The sequence below is a fragment of the Odocoileus virginianus genome, chromosome 12 (genome assembly GCF_023699985.2).
Source record: "Odocoileus virginianus isolate 20LAN1187 ecotype Illinois chromosome 12, Ovbor_1.2, whole genome shotgun sequence".
In the NCBI taxonomy this organism is placed as follows: Eukaryota; Metazoa; Chordata; class Mammalia; order Artiodactyla; family Cervidae; genus Odocoileus; species Odocoileus virginianus.
The window spans coordinates 58,679,346-58,696,806 of record NC_069685.1 but is presented as its reverse complement, the minus strand read 5'-3'; the positions used below and the strand labels follow the sequence as shown (position 1 = coordinate 58,696,806).

Below are 17,461 nucleotides of genomic sequence, written 5' to 3'. Positions count from 1 at the left end.
CCGTGACCCTGCAGTGGAAGCGCGCGCCAGGGAATTCCCAGTTCTGATTCTTTTACTCCCTCTTGGTCTCTGATAAACTTCATGTCCAAGCTACGGTGGCCAGTTCAGGCCTCTTTGCACTCATTTTAGTCCATCTTACACTCTTAGTTCTAAGCGACTGTAAAACAGGGATTGAGTGAGTGGCCCAGGGGACTACAAACCTGAGGCTGAGGGCCGCGACGGCCCCGCTCAATCTAGCGGTCGCGGGCTCCTCCGGGCTGCTGCGGGGTCAGCCTGAAGCCCCAGCCGACTCCCTCCCTCCGGCGCCCCGCGCAAGGAGTGACGGCCCAGGGAACCCCCCCTGGGCGCTACACCCGCGTCTACCTCAGCAAATGCTCACAAAAGGCTGTGAGATAGGCAGCGCTACAGAGGGAGAAAATCGAGGCCCAAGGAGCCTGAGTCACTTGCCCAAGTCGACAAGCTGGGGAGTGGGACTTGGCCTCAGGAACTGACTCCAAATCGCCGGACTCTAGAATCTCCCTCCGTCGTCTCTCCGCGGGGTCCTGAGCGCCTACAGGGGGCGCACGCGCACGCTCAGTCGTCGCAGCCGCGTCCCCTTTAAGAGGATTCCTTTTTGCCTCCTCCCGACCGCTCCGCTTCCGCTCTCGTTCCCACAATGCTGTGCGGCTGAGCGCCTCCGAGCCCGCGGGGACGCTGTGGGGGGATCACCGGCTGAGGCGGCGGCGGCGGCGGCGACGTGGGCTGCGGCGGGCCCGCGGCGTCGGGCGGTGCGGATGTCGGGCTGGGCGGACGAGCGCGGCGGCGAGGGCGACGGGCGCATCTACGTGGGGAACCTTCCGAGCGACGTGCGCGAGAAGGATCTGGAGGACCTGTTCTACAAGTACGGCCGCATCAGCGAGATCGAGCTCAAGAATCGGCACGGCCTCGTGCCCTTTGCCTTCGTGCGCTTCGAGGACCCCCGGTGAGGGCCCCGCGCCGCCCGCCTCCTGCCCGTCTGTCAGTCAGCCTGAGGCCCCGGGCCCCCCGCCTTCCCTTTCTCTCCCTTCGCTTCCAGGGCCTCCCCTCCCCCCCCCCCCCCTCACCGCAGACCCCTCAGGGCGCCCCCGGGTGGAGGCTGAGGCCGCCTCTCACCGTGGGGCTCCAGGCAGTCCTTTGCTCCGTCACTTCCTCTATTACTATTTTTTTGACTTAAAAACACAAAAGCCGGGTCTGAGGAGGGCTCAAGCCCGCCCAGATCAGCCTCGGGGGCTGGTACCCAGGCACCCTTCGGGGGAAGCGGTCCAGAGCTTGGGAAGCTTGGCCCCTGAGGCGGCCCGGAAAGGACTCGGTGAGGAGTGAGGAGACCGGTTGTCCGCTCTACCCTCCCCTCCCCTCCGCTGGAACTCGCCGTTGTCGGGGCGCACAGTGCGGGGCGATATGGATGCCTTTGCAGGGCCGAAAGCGGGCTGGCTCTTGGATGGACCGGATTTCCATCCACGCGCGCCCCGCCCCGCAGGGGCCAGAGCCTTGCTCTGGTAAAAGCATCAGGGATTTGGGGACACTTATAAAACAGTCTGATGGGGTCTCGGATTTCACTCTTTCTTCACTGATAAGGGGAGGCACCGCTAGATGATAAAGGTCTCCGAGGGTTTGGACGCGCTCGATCGGAAACGGGCTCGAAGGAGTCTTTGTGATTTTGCAGTGTCGGCCCTTGTCTCCCAGAAAAGGCCTGGGAACTTTCAAAACTGCGGTTGTTGGTTCTTAGAAGCCACCGCACTGTGCTGGCTACTACGCTTGGGGTGAATCGGAGCTTGCGCTCTGGTTTCCACCTTTGGCTCGGGGAGCGCTTTGCCTAGTCTGCGCCTGCGGGCCTCGCTACGAGGATTGCCCGGGGGGATGTCTTGCCCATCTTGGGGGATGGGGGCGGTTGATGTGAGGCAAGGGGAGAGTCCGAGGATGAGGAGGCAGGACGCACCCCAAGGCTTCGATGGCTGAAGATTCTGATAAAAATCGTTCCTAGTATCTGCCATTTGCCTCACAAATGGAACTAGGCATTTCCACACCTAAACTGGAAAAGGTTGGACCTCTAAGAATTAGTACCGGTGTTTTTGGTTTTTTTTTCCCAACAGTTGCTGTTTGTCGTAGTCTATACTATATATTAGAATATACTATATATCACTAAGCATTTTCAACAGCCTACAAGGTCGGCTCTGTTACTTTTGACATATGAGTAAACAGGATAGAGTTGATAAAAGGGAGGGCTCCCAGGGAAGGTAGGATTTGAACCCCCTGTTCCACCCTTTCCAACACAAATTTACTGTGATGTGCTACATTGTCTTTTTTTCTGCTCCTTCCTTCCGTAATGGAAAAGCTGTCTCTTTGATACATTAGTGCCAAGTTTCAAGCAAAGCACTGCATACATAGTTACCTTATTTAATCCTTTCAAAACTGGCATTTTACATTTAGATGTAAAATCCTGATCGCAGACTTACCCAGAGACAACTACTAGTAAGTAGCATAATGATTTGAACTGAGGTCAATTTTTATTCACAACGTTAAACCCTAGCAGTGCTGCCTCTCTCCCACTGTATTCTGAATATAGCCAGGGTTGAACTGGATGTGGTCCTCCTTGCTTTTGATCCTGGACCTAGAATCTTCATAAGCGATTATGGGCCTCTGACATCTGAATGATGCTCTCATTAGTATGTCTTCAGCTGTTTGTACCCCCAGCCTCAGGGCATTCTCTTTCCTATCAAATCATGGAGAGCCATCTTGGTGTTCCTCACAGAACCCTAGGAAAGACTTTTTAAAAAAGTATTACTCTATTGAATATTTATCTCTTTTTGGCAAAACTGTACCCAGAGAGTGGTTTTGACAACTTAGTTCTCAAAGCCATGCTGAAAAGGTGCACTTGAGGGAATTCTGTATTCCTCACAAAACACTAATATTCGTTTGTCATTTGAGCCTTCCCTATTTTTAAACGAGTTTTTCCTTCTTTAGACCTGAATGTACTAGGCCTTGAGGAAGAATATTAAAGGACTAGTGTGTGGTGTGCATTTTGAGAAACAGCTCCCCAAGGTCAAAGAAACACTGTTCTTTGGCAAAATCAATCATCTGCCAACAGGTTATTTTTTCTGAATTCTCTTTACCTGTTTATTCATTATCATTTCATACCTGGAAAACCCTGTATGTGACAGCGGTAAAGTTTAATTCCAGTGTCATGAAAAATCTTCAAACCAAAGCAGTAGTACATCAAATTCCTGGTTTTTGTTCTTTTGCTTTTTTCTCACTTCAGGGTTTTTTTTTTTTTTTATACTTGTTACTCATGCCTCTCACAGGGATATCAGTTGGTTCTCCTGAGCAACACTAACTCCAGACTTTTCTCTGCAGAGATGCTGAGGATGCAATTTATGGAAGGAATGGTTATGATTATGGCCAGTGTCGGCTTCGTGTGGAGTTCCCCAGGACTTACGGAGGTCGGGGTGGGTGGCCCCGTGGTGGGAGGAGTGGGCCTCCTACAAGAAGATCTGATTTCCGAGTTCTTGTTTCAGGTATGTTCCTTTCAAACTCAGTGAGATGATGCATGTGAAATACTTAGCACAGAGTCTGGCCTCCAAGAAATGTTAGCTGTTGTTTTCAGTGCTTAGGATGTGTGGGGTTTTCTTCTCATGCACAGTGACAGTCTGAAGCCTTGCCAGTGAGGCAGGTACCTTGCCAAAGAAATTGCACTGATAGTGCAACCTTGACAGAACATAAACTTGCTTCTTATGAAAAAGGACTTTTCTAGTGTTAAAAGAGAAGATGATGCCCAAACCTCTTCAGCCAGAATTCTAAAGACATTTTCTTCTGGAAATGTACCTTGGCATCTGACTTGCTAGAAAGACATTCCAGAAGCCAGATTTGAACAAATTATACCTAGCCTTAGATCCTAAAATAGGCCAGATTTTGTGACTGTTTTGGAATTATGTAAAAAAGAAATCAAACAACAACTTGGAGTCTTAGGGATCATATTGCGAAGGACAGAACAAAATGTCTAGTGTTGACAAGTGATGAGATGCTAAGCTCAGAGGTTTATGCATTTTTTGGAAATATTAACACACTGGTAAAAAACTGGGGCCTTCTGCAGGTTGTTAGGGGTGTTTTAGGCCCCTGGCAGAGTGAGGTATATTGAGGAACCTGGCACCTTAGATGTGAATTGTCACACAGTTGCAGCAGACTCTTGTGGTGCTGAAGAGGGATACTGTCAGTATCTGCCTGTGTCCCTTTGTAAGTTTTTAACCCCAGAACTCTATTCCCTCCTTCAGGATGTCATACATATCTTTTTTTCTCTCCATGCTGCTCTGAAATCCTGCTTAGAAAACTATTAGGAAATGGCTGCAGTCCTGAGCTGTGAGCGGTAAACACAGCCTTTGAGAGCAGGAGCACATTTCCCTTTCATGACATCAGGTAGGGTTGTATGACTCCCGACTAGTTTTAGCGTCTGAGTCTTACCTTTCCCCCTACTGTATTGAAGAGTGTTGGTGATCTTTTAAGAGGTATTTTGTCTAGTTTGTCAGTCATTCCCACCTACAAGAAAACAAACTTTAGGTTTTTTCTTGTGTTACTTCATCTACACCTTGGTTATTTTATTGGATGGTTTAAAAATTCCCATGTCAAAAAAAAAAAAAAAAAAAAATTCCCATGTCCTGCGAACCCAGTCAGACAAGAAATAATTGGTACCGATAAATTTCATAATGGAAAAATTTAAACTCAAAGTCTTGGGATTTTGTTATTAATTGTGAAGGCCAGAGAAAGAGATGCTTTGAATTCTTAGAGATACTAAATCTGTAATGGGATGGACTTTTGCTGTGTCAAGAAAGGCTTAGTCTCTGGAAGAGTAGCCTAGGACCAGCTTCTTAATGGTGGTTTATCACCGATACTTTATTAGTGTTCTTCTTTGGTTTTGTGTCCCTTGTCAAAATCTGTGATTTGGGGACCATCAGGATTTAAAAGTAGTGACTAATGGGGAAAGGACCCTAGGTCTTGGGGCTCTTAACATGGATGAAGGATGTGGCCTCTTCTCTGTGTTCTATGCGCCTAGGACTTCCTCCCTCAGGCAGCTGGCAGGACCTGAAAGATCACATGCGAGAAGCTGGGGACGTCTGTTACGCAGATGTGCAGAAAGATGGAATGGGGATGGTTGAGTATCTTAGAAAAGAAGACATGGAATATGCCCTGCGTAAACTGGATGAAACCAAATTCCGCTCTCATGAGGTGAGTCCCCACCTGCTGTTGAGGAGCTCATTCCCAGACCACTCCACCTGAAGCTGACCTAGCAGAAGTAGCAACAGGCCATGTGTTTGCCATTTGATGACCTTATAATACCATTAAAGATCTGTCTTAAGTGGACAAAGCCACAGAATTCCTTATGCCCCAGCAGTGCAGGGTCATAGCAGAGAGAAGTCTGCAGCCATAATATTTTTAACCCAGAGAGAATACTGGTGCAGTCTGTCATGTGGTGACTGACTTAAACCACAGTGTCCCTCCATGAACCTAATTATTATGGCTCTCCATCCTCTGGGTCTGGTCTGGGTTCTGCAAGCCAGCCTTATCACCTTACCCTCTTAGGTACTGCTTTTGGGGCTGGTTGTCACTTCACTTTGCCTTACCCAAAGTGGTGCAGAAGCCTCTTTGAAACCTGAGCCCTTGGCTCAGGTTTTCTGGTTCATCATCTCACCCTGGGGACTTAGCTTTCCATGTTCTTCCCTTCAAGTAGGTGGCTGCTGTTTTGGACCTCAGTCTGATTCTCATGGTAGCTATTCCTTTGATAACACGGAGACCAGACCACCAATTGGACTTCTTTTTCCTGGTTACACTGTCCTGGCTTGCTATGCGGTTTAGGGATGTTTGGAAACATCAACTTCAGGGCCCATTTCTTTTTTTTTTCCATTTCTTTTTCTAAGGATTCACTTCCCTAACTTTATGGCTCGGAGGCTGCATGCCTTAACAGTGCTGTTGCTCAGGTTATCCTCTAGGACTTGAATTTGGAGCAGAAACAAAACAGCACCTGTTCCTCAGTTATACAGAGCAGGGCCTTGGTTCGGGTAAATCAAATTATTGCGTTCACTGAGGGGAAAAAGCATCTGGCTTCTTTCCTCTTAGCATCTTTAAATCTGAGAATGCTAGCTGAGGGTGAAAAGCCTGGAGATAGGCCTGCCTGGACACAACTCCTCTGCTGCTTATTAAAATCTTAGTTGAGCAACTTCGAACTCTGGTTCCTGTATATGCAAATAGTTCCCAATAATAGCATTATCTTATAAGACTTGTCAGGAAGCTAAATTATGAAGCATCTTGCCCAGGTCCTGACACCTGGGAGGTACTGAATACTGGTCAGCTTCTTCCATAGGTACCCACCAGAAAAGGTGGCAGGGGATTGAACCATATATCTGACCTCTGAGAGCCTTTCCAGTTCTTAGATTATGGGGGTCAGTGGTAGTAATTTAGGTTTGTTAACAGTAATAGCCAGTATTTGAGTTATTTACCACATAATCGAGTTGCCATTTATTATTTGTGTTACCTTGAGCAAGAATACCTGCCTGTGGCACTATTGTGCCAAACGGTGCTCAACACTACATTATTGTCAGGCGGCCATATTAGGTGTTGGTGTGCTTTATTCTTCTAGGTCTTATTTTTTCCTTTACTTTTTTGTTTGATTTTTAGGGTGAAACATCCTACATCCGAGTTTATCCAGAGAGAAGCACCAGCTATGGCTACTCACGGTCTCGGTCTGGGTCGAGGGGCCGTGACTCTCCATACCAAAGCAGGGGTTCCCCACACTACTTCTCTCCTTTCAGACCCTACTGAGACAGGTGGTGGGAATTTTTTCTTTATTTTTTAGGTGAACTGAGCTGCTTTGTGCTCAGAGTCTACATTCCAGATTGATGATTTAGTGTCTTAGGAGATTTTTTTAATTTTTTTTTTTTTAATGGAAATAAAACTACATAATTTCTACCAGGGCCATATTAGCAGTGAAACATTTTTAACTGCATAAATTGTGGTTTTGGTTCAGAAACGAGTTGTATATTTTTCACCCCGATGATGGGAAAAAAATCAGTGCTGTATCCTTGTGGGTTGCTCTTCTATGGAGATCAGCAGTTACTGTGACCGAGTCGGCCCATTCTGTTTAGAAATATATTTTAAACGTTTAATAACTGACAGCTGTAGTTGTCTTTGATTGTGTTCATGGATTTCACCAACAGGCACACTGATGTGTTTAAAAAAAAAACAAAAAACATTGAGTTGCAGTGGCAACTTGTGCCCAATTGGTTAACGAACAGGAGTGGATTCCTTATTTGGGGATAAGGTTAGTTGCTCTGATGATGGTCTGGGAACATCACATCCAAGGGAAGTTTCAGGGTTCTCTTATAATTCAAGGCCAACCATGTACACTAAGCTGCTTTAATGAAAAGGGAAGCATTGCAGATAGGGGAAGGGATTGAGAAGGCTAAAAACAGCCTTGTAAAAGTGGATGCCAGCATAAAGATCACTGGGAAATTCTTAACCAAAACCAACTTTAGCAGTTGGTTAGGGGAAAAAACTCATTTAAGTTTTGTTTCTGTCACTTTATCACTCCTAAATTTGTCTCATATTTGTCCTTGGTATCTGAGCTATAAAAAAAAAAAAGACAAAGCCCAAAACCAAAACCTCCCACTGTCTTGGATTTTGCTTAGGGCAGGGAGTGGGGGTAAGGGGGCTACATTGTCATAGGCTATTTTCTTAAACCACTTTATTGAAATATAGTCAACCTGTAAAAAGCTGTACTTTTTTACATTGAGCTATACAACTCAGTGAGTTTGGGGTGAAGTATGCACACATGAAATGACAACTGTGAAGGTCATAAACACCCATCACCTCCCCAGACTGCCTCCCCGCACCTTTACCATAGCAGAAAATCAGCACTCTCCTTGAAACACAGTGGATACCCAAGAATAAATTTAAGTATGTTTAGTAAAGATAAAAGGGTGCTCAGGTTGACGGAAACAGCAACTGAAAAGGTTGTCACGAAGTGATCGGATGCAAGGTCTGTAACAGTTACAGACTCACTTAAGTGCAGTTTGGTAGACAGTCTTTTAGGGAGGGATAAAGTCTTCCACACTGAATGGTCTATGAGTATCTATGAATATACTTGATCCATTTCCTTGGAAATCAGCCATACTTTCCACTTCCTGTTGGTATCAGGGACTGTGCCTTATTTTGGCTAGATATTTCCCAGTTCTATCTTCAGAATTAGTTACTAAAAGATACCTAGCCATCACTTTTTTCAGGTGACTGAAGGAAGTGGTACATTAGTGTTCATAATAACAAAATAGTTGTTGCAAAGTAGTTGCTGCACTTCCACATGTTTATAGAATGCCCCTTCCCAGAACAGTTACTCAGCGATGTGAGAAGGGCTGTTTTTCATCCAGCTTTGACCATGAGATATTACCTGTTTGAAAAGATAAGAAAAAGGAATGTTATAGTTAAGCCTCCTTCCCAGCTGGCTCTACATTGAGCTAACTGATTTGCCATGAAAAATAAGCGATGGAAGTAAGTGTAGCTATTACCCTGTTTTTCTGAGTATCTGAAAGAACCTCAGTTATAAGTGAAGCCTAATTAGTGCGCACTTTTCAATAAGTAGCAGAGACAGGCTAATCAGACATTTGTATGCATATAGGAGAGGAAGGAGAGACTATGTGAACTCAATTTTTCCCAAGAAGCAAAACCTGACACAAGGTCCTGTGTGAGAAACAGTGTATATGATCAATGGCTATGTCTGCTCAAACAGTAACAACTATCAGAGATTAACACCCAAAGTTCTGGGTGTTATTATTGGCCCAGAGTTTTAAAATAGTTACAGTGAGGTTTAAAGATGCAAATCTCCACACTAGGGGTTGCAAACTGATGACTCACAGGATGCATCTGGCTTGCAGGTATGTTTTTTACTTTCATGGTATTTTACTTTTTTAAAATCTATTAACACTTAAAATTTGGGAACCAGCGCACAGAATGCCAGATGTCCAGGTTCTCTGGGCTCCCATCCCTGCCTGGCCCTGAATGAGAGAAGTAGCACATGCCAGCTATCCCTTTGAGAGCTCCAGATCTGCCACAGCCTTCCCCACCCCAGTCCTGTTTTTGTTTTCTTCATTCCTGTTACCAGCTGACCCCTAGAGGTTAATGTGACTTCCAGAATCTACTGCCACCTTGCCACCTGTACATACAACATTTTTGTTGTTATTCCCAGTTTTATTGAGATAACTGACATATAGTTGTATAAACTTAAGATGTGCAACACAATGATTTGATGTATGTATATACTGCAAATTGATTCCCATAACAGGATTAGTTAATATCCAGCATCTCACTTAGTTACAGTTGCTTCTCTTGTGGTGAGAACTTTTTTAAGATCTACTCTTTAGCAACTTTCAAATATACAATACAGTATTGTTAACTAGAGTCACTATGCTGTATGTACATCACACATCCCCAAGACTTATTTAACTTATAACTAGAAGTCCATACCCTTGGACAGCCACCACTGCCACTTCATACTTGGTCAGAGTGCTTTCACAGAGCAGATCTGGGCCTCGCAGTTCCTACGGCATTCTCAGTTTACTGTGGCACCGTTTGTTAAGCCATTTTGGGCAGCACATACCTGGCGGGGCCACAAAATACTCCTCCACAACTCGGTGGGAGTTTTGCAGTAGTTCTTCAGCACAGCTGCCTTCTACCACATTGTCAGATCTCAAGTACAGACATCTACAAAACCAGAAGCTTGAGGTTAGCTTCTCAGAACGTGGCTTCAAAGGCATGGGTGGAAAGGGTCAAGGGTGGGAGGAGGAGAAGACAGCAGCATATTCTCGAGTTACAGTCACTGCTCAAAGATGGAAGTGCTATGGTCAACAGCAGATCAAATAACAGCCTACTGTTTGTTTACTGATTTCCCCAACAACCCTGTGAGATAAGTGGTATTAATAATTATTCCTCAGGATTGACAAGTTTTAATATTTTTGATGATTACTATGGGTAAAGTGCTTTTGGCAGAGATAGGCAATGACAATACAGTGTATTAAGTCTAATAAGAGGTAAGCGATGCTTGCCAAGGAAATTGATAAGGGGACCTCACCCAGCCTGAGGTCCTCAGAACAGGTGATGTCACCCCTTAACCATGGTCAAGAAAGAGCTGGATTTCGGGGGTGGGGCGGGGGGGTGACCCGGTTGGGAAATGAGTAAGGTACAGAAACTTTCTCAACAGTGGTTATAAGTAAGCTGCTAAGGGACAGGATTGGGATCCAAGCCTGGTTCTGGTACCCCTAAGATGAGTGCTTTCTTCATCACAACCACCTTTGGATGTAAAAGTACCTTCCCTTGCAAGATGTACCACAAACATAGCCCAAGAATCTTACACTGTTTTCAGGACTTAGTGGCTTCATTAAGCTATCCAGATGGCAGACTAGTGAAACCAAACAGGAGCTGAACACATCTGTGGGGCTTTACTAGTGTTTTAAGGTTTGAAAGTGCACGACAAGAGGTATGAGATGGCTTTCAGATACTTGGGCTGAAAAGTAAGCAGTATGCTCAGTCACTAACAGGGCAGCAGCCAAGCTCTTTCTGCTCTGAACCAGACACAGACTGAGGGCTAAATGTAGTAGGGCAAGGATGTGACATGAACATCTGTAGAGGCTGTACAGAAGGCCAAGATGTAATCATAAGTTTCTTTTAGGAAAGGATTGGTTCTGTTGCTTTGGGGAACCCAGCCCAGAATGAGACACGATAAACACTTATTAATGGTACAAAGAGTTCAAAGCTGAACTCTATTCTAGGACTGGCACTGTCTTAACTGTGTGACCTTGGACAAGTATGATCTTTCTAGACCTTAAGTTTCTTGCCAAAAAAGTGAAGGTTGCACTAGATTTTTTTTTTTTTTAAACCATATAAGGCAACCCACTCCAGTATCCTTGCCTGGAAAAGTCCATGGACAGAGGAGCCTGGTGGCCTGCAGTCCATGGGGTTACATGACTGAGCATGTGTGCACGAGGGTGGAGGGAGATGGGTTGGTAGCAATAAAGTGGTAGAACTAAAAACAAAAAAAGACCATTTAAGGAATATACACTCATACTCATTTAAGGAAACTTGGAGAACAGTAAAAATCATCTGTAAGGGTCACCATTGGACTTTTCTGGAGTTTATATTTCTGTTGGGCAATATAACAAAATGTGTAAGAGCTGGGGCCCCTGAATCACTGCAGAACTCAAACCCCAGAGCTGCACATGGCCTGTATGCAAGTTACTTATCCTTTCCATGTATCAGTTACCTTATTTCTAAAAAGGTTCAGAAAATTGCCGGAATGATGTTTAAAAAGGTCTGAGCTGAGGGGCAACTAAGCCCACGTGCTCTAGAACCCATGCTTCTCCGCAAGTGAAGCTCGCACACCTCAAAGAACACCCAGCACAGCCAGTATAAAACATTTCCCAGGTTCACTCATTTGGTAATTGGGTTTCCTAGTAAGGTTTCCTGAAGGATGAAATAAACCTCTTTAACTGTTACACATTTCTACCCAATTACTGTTTAAGATAGAGTTGTTTGTAGACTAAATCCACACCTGCCTATTTTCTGAATCATAGGCTACTGAACCCAGAGTCTCTGTGAGGGCGGCACGCCAAGCAGACCCCTCGCTTGGCAAGTTGCTTAACTTTTCTTGACCCTGGAATCATGCATAAAGCACCAGACAGGACCAGACGAGCTCTTCAGGTGCCTGTCAATTATGAAGGTCTACCTCACCTCATCTTTCTCAGTCAGGATTCTACACGAGAGTTTAGTCCAGAAACGTAGGATAACTTCAATGCATGTGGTCTAGTTGTTAGTTATGTACCATTCTTGGAAGAACTGAAAAAGAGTCCATTGATCTTGCTGTGTTCTCAATCAGATGAAAAGCCCTGGTTGAGAAGAGTTTCAGCTGTGAGTTAGAAATCTCTGCCCTCTAAAGCTCATGGAAAAGGCACTTAAATCAGTAACTGTGGGCAATGCATTTAATTTCATGGAAAGCACTATGGCAGCATGATGGAAGAAGTGCCTCAGCTGGCCCTGGGGCTGACCAATGGGACAGTTCTGCTGTTGTTTTAGCTTCTTTCTGCCTCTTCCCAACTATCGGCTGCCAGGAGCTGTTTCTCTGGGCACCAGTCTACCTCCATCTGCAAGCCTTTTAATTTAGTTTCATGCCGATTGAAATGAGAGCTAATCGAAGTGGCAAATAAGACCCTGTGGGACACCTTAAGTATTCAAGTTATTTGACCACAATCAGAGATGCCATGTGAGTCAGTCTCTGGCTCTAAGACGAAAAAGAATAGTTTCTACGGGATGACTATTTTTTTATGGCCACCCCACACTCCTTGTGGACTCTTAGTTCTGGACCAGGGATCGAACCCATGACCCCTGCAGTAGAAGTGAAGCATCTTAACCACTGAACCTCGGGGAAGTCCTGAGGCTAGCAAGCACTTAACACGAAGGTTACAGTTAACATATAAGTGTGGCTTTCCTGACTGGCACTGACTAATGGCAGCTTTCTCCCACTTCTACCAGGAATTTATTTTTAAAAATTCATGGAATTCATGAAAATTCAGGAAAAGGCTAGGATAGGGTTGTAGATTGCCCTTATCTTTATAAGTTGCATACCTCTCCTTCCCAAGAAGCTGCACTCCCAAATGGCAAACAAGTCTGCTTTGCAAAAAAGTGTTTCCTTTAAAAATGTATTTAAAAAAATAATAAAAAAAATAATAAAAATGTATTAAGATTTGGCAACAACTGGTAGAGGTGGTTAGGGGCTGCACACTTTAAGTACAGTATACACATGCTGCTTTGTCAAAGACCCAGCCTTCCAGGTTGCATTACACTACTTCACTATTTGGGTTATTACTCTGTCCCCTTAGGCATTCAAAGGTAAAACTTCCCTCTGCATTTCCACCTTCTCTAACACTAACCATGGTTAACAGTTTCTTGCATGCCCTTTCAGGGAACAAAACAAAACTTAATACACACACCAGAGTATATAAAATAGATTACACATTAAAGTATCAATGAAACCACATACCATATTCCAAACTTTGCCTTTTTTATTAATAAGTATACCCTGGAAACCTTGCCATATCAGCATATTTAGTTATTTCATTATTTTTAACTGCCATTTCAGTGTATGAAGATGTATTTAGCCATGAAGGACGCTTAGATTGTTTCTTTTCTGTTGTTCTGTATTATCAACAGATTTGCATACCCTGAATGCTCGTGCACATATCTTGATGCACTGTCACAGATATATGTCACAGATAGGGAACCACTAGGTCAAAAAATGTGAAGAAAAAAAAAAAGTGTACATCTAAAAAATTTTTGAGACAGGAATCCAGGAGTAAGCAAATCAGATGTGAGCTCACGTTCTAATAAGAATTAGTACAAGTCAACAAAAATAAGATAATCAAGAAAAACAGTGGAAGAAAACCCGACAGGATAAGGAAGTAGTGACTGGAGGGAGCGGAGGGAGAATTTAGAGTGGCTTGGAGAGGCCAAAGAAATGAATTGTCCAACAAAAAGGAAAGCAAGTTCAAGGACCTAGAGAAGCCACGAATCCGGCCTGTAGCAGAAACAGGCAGGAAGTCGTGGTCGGAGTGATGAGGTAGGGGGCGCTCTAGGAAGTTGGGCCTCGAAGGTGAAAGCTTAGCCGTTTGGATTTTGTTCCTAGTTACATTGGGAGGGCTCGAGGATTTTAAAAGGGAGAGGATCCTTAACGAACGAGGCAAAGAGCTTACCCGCAGGGTGACCGTGGGCAAGTTCTCGCGTGTCGCTAATGTTCTTTCCCCTCCGGTGGAATAAGACACTAAGCTCCAGCCTTAACTGGTAACGAAGGCGCCGCAGGCAAGCCTTCGAGGGCCGCGGCCGCGAGCTTACCTGTCCTCCAGGACTGATTCCATGGGCTCCACCCCGTCGGTGTTCACTGCGCGGAGTCGGTCGGCGAAGGCGATGGCTTTCTCCAGCCGGGCCACGGCCTCCTGGCTGCCGAAGTCCACCAGCGATAACCGCTCCAGGTGCTGGATCAGCTCGCCTGTGACCCGGCCACTTCCCTGGGGGGTGAATGAGGCGGAGGGTGTGGGTTACGGGTGGGGCCTGCTCCGCCTTCCGCCCCGCTCCGACACCCGCCTGGACGCCCCGGCCTCTACCTGAGAATCCGCCTTGGAGGTGAAGCCCCGGCGCCCGCGCGCCGCAGCCCGAAGACGCACGGCCCGCGCCCACATTTCGCTCCGTCTCGGCCTCCGTAGCGCATCCTCTCCTAAGGCCGCGCGACGCGCTTACAAGTGATGACATCCGAGAGCGCCGCTACCGCCGCGGACGCCGACGCCATGAACAGCGTAGGGGAGGCTTGCACCGACATGAAGCGCGAGTACGACCAGTGCTTCAACCGCTGGTTTGCCGAGAAGTTCCTCAAGGGGGACGGCTCCGGGGACCCATGCACAGACCTCTTCAAGCGCTACCAGCAGTGTGTTCAGGTGAGCTCCGACCCGGGCCCTCTCGTCTCTGCCCTGGGCCCCGGCTCGAGGGGGTTGGGACGGGCGGGGTGGAAGAAAAGCCTGGATGAGACCAGTGGCAGGAGTTCTCTCCCTTACCATTCACCACCCAGGATGCCTGGTATCTCTCCGAATGTCAAAGGTAAATCTTTCTGCAGCACCTTAGTTTCTGCGTAGCCCAGTAACATTTTTGGTTCCTTTGGTGATGAACCTGAACTTGCAAAGTGAGTTATTCGTATTTTATGCGTGGAACACTCACACCCATAATAGTTAAACGAGTAGTCATAGTTCACTAGAATCAAGTGTCCTTGGATTTTGCGGTGGTCCACTTTTCCACTGTTGCTGAGGGGAGAGACGGGGTGTTCAGTCTCTCTGGCCTGTTAGACCTCATGCAGGGTCCCCTTATGTTGTCACAATGCCTTCACTGGCCTGTTTTTTCTCTCTTGGCCAGTTAGAACATCTTTATTCCAGCACAGTGAATGTGAAACAGATCTGATTGTAAGAACAGCTCTGGGCAAGGCATCCCCCATTAGTTAACTTAAAAAACATCCTCAGTAAGTCCAGGTGGAGTTGCTGTCTTTGTCCCATAGACAGACTGGAAAGAGAGGCTTGCTCAAAGTTACGTAGCCAGTAAGTCCTGGGACCGATTTGAACTTGTGTCTGTCACAATAGGGCCTTTAATAGGCCTTTTGTGTCACAAAAGTCAGACACGATTTAGTGACTAAACAAGTATCACAATAGAGTGGTGATACTGCTTAAATTGCACTTCTGAATTTTGTCACAACTCTTCAGTCTCTCTCATCTTACAGTTAATTTCTTCATAATCGTACTTAGGGTTTGTCATGTTTGGTAGTCCTTATGGTACAGTTGGATTTACTTTTGTACCTAAAGTACAAAATATTCTACAAAATATTTCTAAAGTTTGGACTTCAGGCTTCATGTAGTCCCTTTTATATGTTTTCTTCCATCAGAAAGCGATAAAGGAGAAGGAGATTCCTATTGAAGGACTGGAGTTCATGGGCCATGGCAAAGAAAAGCCTGAAAGCTCTTCCTGACCTTGACAGTCACCTTGAAAGTGGACTCCTCAAATCAGGAAATTGAAGACTCTGGATTGTGTAAATTAAAACTGAAGATAGAATTGATTTGATGAATTTAGGAGGAAGGAATTTCCTTTCCTCCTTGATATCTTTCTCTCATTTGTAAAAAATGATGAACCATCACTCTTTGCTTTGAGATTTCTGGTTTTGGCATCACAGCAGGAACTCAGCATTCTAAATAATGGGATTATTTGGGATTATCATTGCAGTACTCGGTCTGGGATCAGTTTTAAATATATCTTGTATAAAAACTCTAGTAAGCTTGTCAGGATGACTAAGGTTGCCTGACCTCCAGTCATTCTTTGAAGGACATTACGTACACTCTACTGGGTTTATTTGTTCATGGAAGCAACTGGTTAAGATCTATTTTCTCTAAGGGAGCAAATACTCCCTTAGAGGGTTCCCAGAACAACAGTTTCAGTAATGCTTGGAAGCACAGTTTTATTTTTATATAGTAATTTAACTGTTAAAGATTGTTGGTGGACTGGGTTAACCAAGAGGAAGACAGCTTTCAACAGTTTCCTACCTTAACAAGAGGTGTCAGATTTCATACTAAGATGTGAAAGCTTCATGAATGCTGCAGTGAACACCATTTCAGAGCACTTGGTGTAGTTCAGGAATTAAAATCCTTGGAGTGGCTATGGAGGAAGATCCTAAATTACCAAGATTTGCTGCTGCCAGCTTTCAGCTTGTCAATGAATTAAATCAACCTGTATACATAAAAATGCCAAAATGCTGCATATGATTAAATGGGGGTGGGGGGGGTGAAGAGATCACTTTACTTGCCTTGTTTACTCACCCTGCCTGGTAATGCCTGAAATCATGAAGATGGAATAAATTTTAACTTTTGGTTTATATTCGGAACTCAGTGCATTTTATGGAATGACTTCCATCCTGTGAACCCCACACATCTCATATATACACTGGGGGGAGTTTTACATGCTTTATAATTTAAAAATGAAGATTCATCTAAGCTAGGGAGTATGGTATAACAAATGGAAACCTCACTGATTTCAATGTTTATATAATGGCACCCAACCCAGAAAATTTTGTATGTGCCCACACAGTATGAAACTCGATTTATAGAAAGCCTAGATTCTATTATCTCTTTTCCACTTTACTAATTATTAACTTCATTTTTTTTTAATACTAACTTCATATTTAACATGACCAATCCTTAATGCCATTGTAGTACATTCTGCATTTATATTTTGGCAGGCTAAGGTCCATTATACATAAGATATTTGGAACCCAGCTGAGGGAGGCCAGGCAGCAAACTGGAGTTAAGTATAACTGCCCTGAAATAAGCCTGGCCACAAGTCAGTCAAAACCTTGTAGCCTCTTGAATCTTACCACAAAACTGTCTAGTTAAGCCTTGAGAATAAAACAAATTTTACTGTAATTGCTGCTGAGGGAATAATTTTTTCCTGATTATCCCTCATGCTATTTTTACTTTACCCTGCCCATAAAAGGACCAACTATCTGAGGTACTTCAAAGGTTTTAAATTTTGAAGAGGAAATATTAAATTGCTCTTTAAGAGTGATTTTGTACATGTAAATCCATGGCTAATTAATTTCAATGTATGACAAAAACCACTGCAATGTTGTAAAGTAATTAGCCTCCAACTAATAAAAATAAATGAAAAAAAAAAAGTGATTTTGTAACTATTATTGATTGTTGTTTCTCCTAATTCTTATGGCTACAGGAAATTTTTAATTCCAGAAAAAAAGCCAGTACTATATGCAGGAAGTGTCATACTGCCATACTGCCTTTATTTCTCCAGAAGTTTATAACCGTTCCAGCCTGAAGGGAGCTGAGAG

At 44.7% G+C, this 17,461-nt stretch overlaps 3 protein-coding genes and 1 long non-coding RNA gene across 4 annotated transcripts; 2 read left to right on the top strand and 2 right to left on the bottom strand.

The window, feature by feature from the left end:
* Positions 1–650: 650 nt before the first annotated feature.
* SRSF9 (serine and arginine rich splicing factor 9) lies at positions 651–7,173 on the top strand. The gene is made up of 4 exons (XM_020901556.2): positions 651–961; positions 3,370–3,530; positions 5,060–5,232; positions 6,679–7,173. The coding sequence occupies exons 1-4, from the start codon at positions 774–776 to the stop codon at positions 6,820–6,822; spliced, it is 666 nt and encodes a 221-aa protein (XP_020757215.1). The 5' UTR covers positions 651–773; the 3' UTR covers positions 6,823–7,173.
* A 554-nt stretch (positions 7,174–7,727) lies between these two features.
* Positions 7,728–14,283, bottom strand: GATC (glutamyl-tRNA amidotransferase subunit C). The gene is made up of 4 exons (XM_020901557.2): positions 14,199–14,283; positions 13,930–14,102; positions 9,650–9,753; positions 7,728–8,443 (listed from the first exon to the last, which is right to left on the bottom strand). The coding sequence occupies exons 1-4, from the start codon at positions 14,271–14,273 to the stop codon at positions 8,391–8,393; spliced, it is 405 nt and encodes a 134-aa protein (XP_020757216.1). The 5' UTR covers positions 14,274–14,283; the 3' UTR covers positions 7,728–8,390.
* LOC139037801 (uncharacterized) lies at positions 11,164–13,923 on the bottom strand. Its single transcript, XR_011490714.1, has 2 exons — positions 13,791–13,923; positions 11,164–11,930 (listed from the first exon to the last, which is right to left on the bottom strand). It is a non-coding gene; the product is annotated as an uncharacterized lncRNA (long non-coding RNA).
* Positions 14,284–14,336: 53 nt separating the features above from the next.
* Positions 14,337–16,495, top strand: TRIAP1 (TP53 regulated inhibitor of apoptosis 1). Its single transcript, XM_020901558.2, has 2 exons — positions 14,337–14,525; positions 15,515–16,495. Exons 1-2 carry the CDS (start codon positions 14,337–14,339, stop codon positions 15,596–15,598), a joined length of 273 nt encoding a protein of 90 aa, XP_020757217.1. The 3' UTR covers positions 15,599–16,495.
* The last annotated feature ends 966 nt before the right edge of the window (positions 16,496–17,461 follow it).

Coding starts and splice junctions, on each gene's coding strand:
- SRSF9 (XM_020901556.2), top strand. CDS start 774: ATGTCGGGCTGGGCGGACGAGCGCGGCGGCGAGGGCGACGGGCGCATC. Junction 962..3,369: donor GTGCGCTTCGAGGACCCCCG/GTGAGGGCCCCG, acceptor TTTTCTCTGCAG/AGATGCTGAGGATGCAATTT. Junction 5,233..6,678: donor CCAAATTCCGCTCTCATGAG/GTGAGTCCCCAC, acceptor TTTGATTTTTAG/GGTGAAACATCCTACATCCG.
- GATC (XM_020901557.2), bottom strand. CDS start 14,273: ATGTGGGCGCGGGCCGTGCGTCTTCGGGCTGCGGCGCGCGGGCGCCGG. Junction 14,103..14,198: donor CCTCCAAGGCGGATTCTCAG/GTAGAGGCCGGG, acceptor TTCACCCCCCAG/GGAAGTGGCCGGGTCACAGG. Junction 9,754..13,929: donor GAATCAGTCCTGGAGGACAG/GTAAGCTCGCGG, acceptor CTGGTTTTGTAG/ATGTCTGTACTTGAGATCTG.
- TRIAP1 (XM_020901558.2), top strand. CDS start 14,337: ATGACATCCGAGAGCGCCGCTACCGCCGCGGACGCCGACGCCATGAAC. Junction 14,526..15,514: donor GCTACCAGCAGTGTGTTCAG/GTGAGCTCCGAC, acceptor TTCTTCCATCAG/AAAGCGATAAAGGAGAAGGA.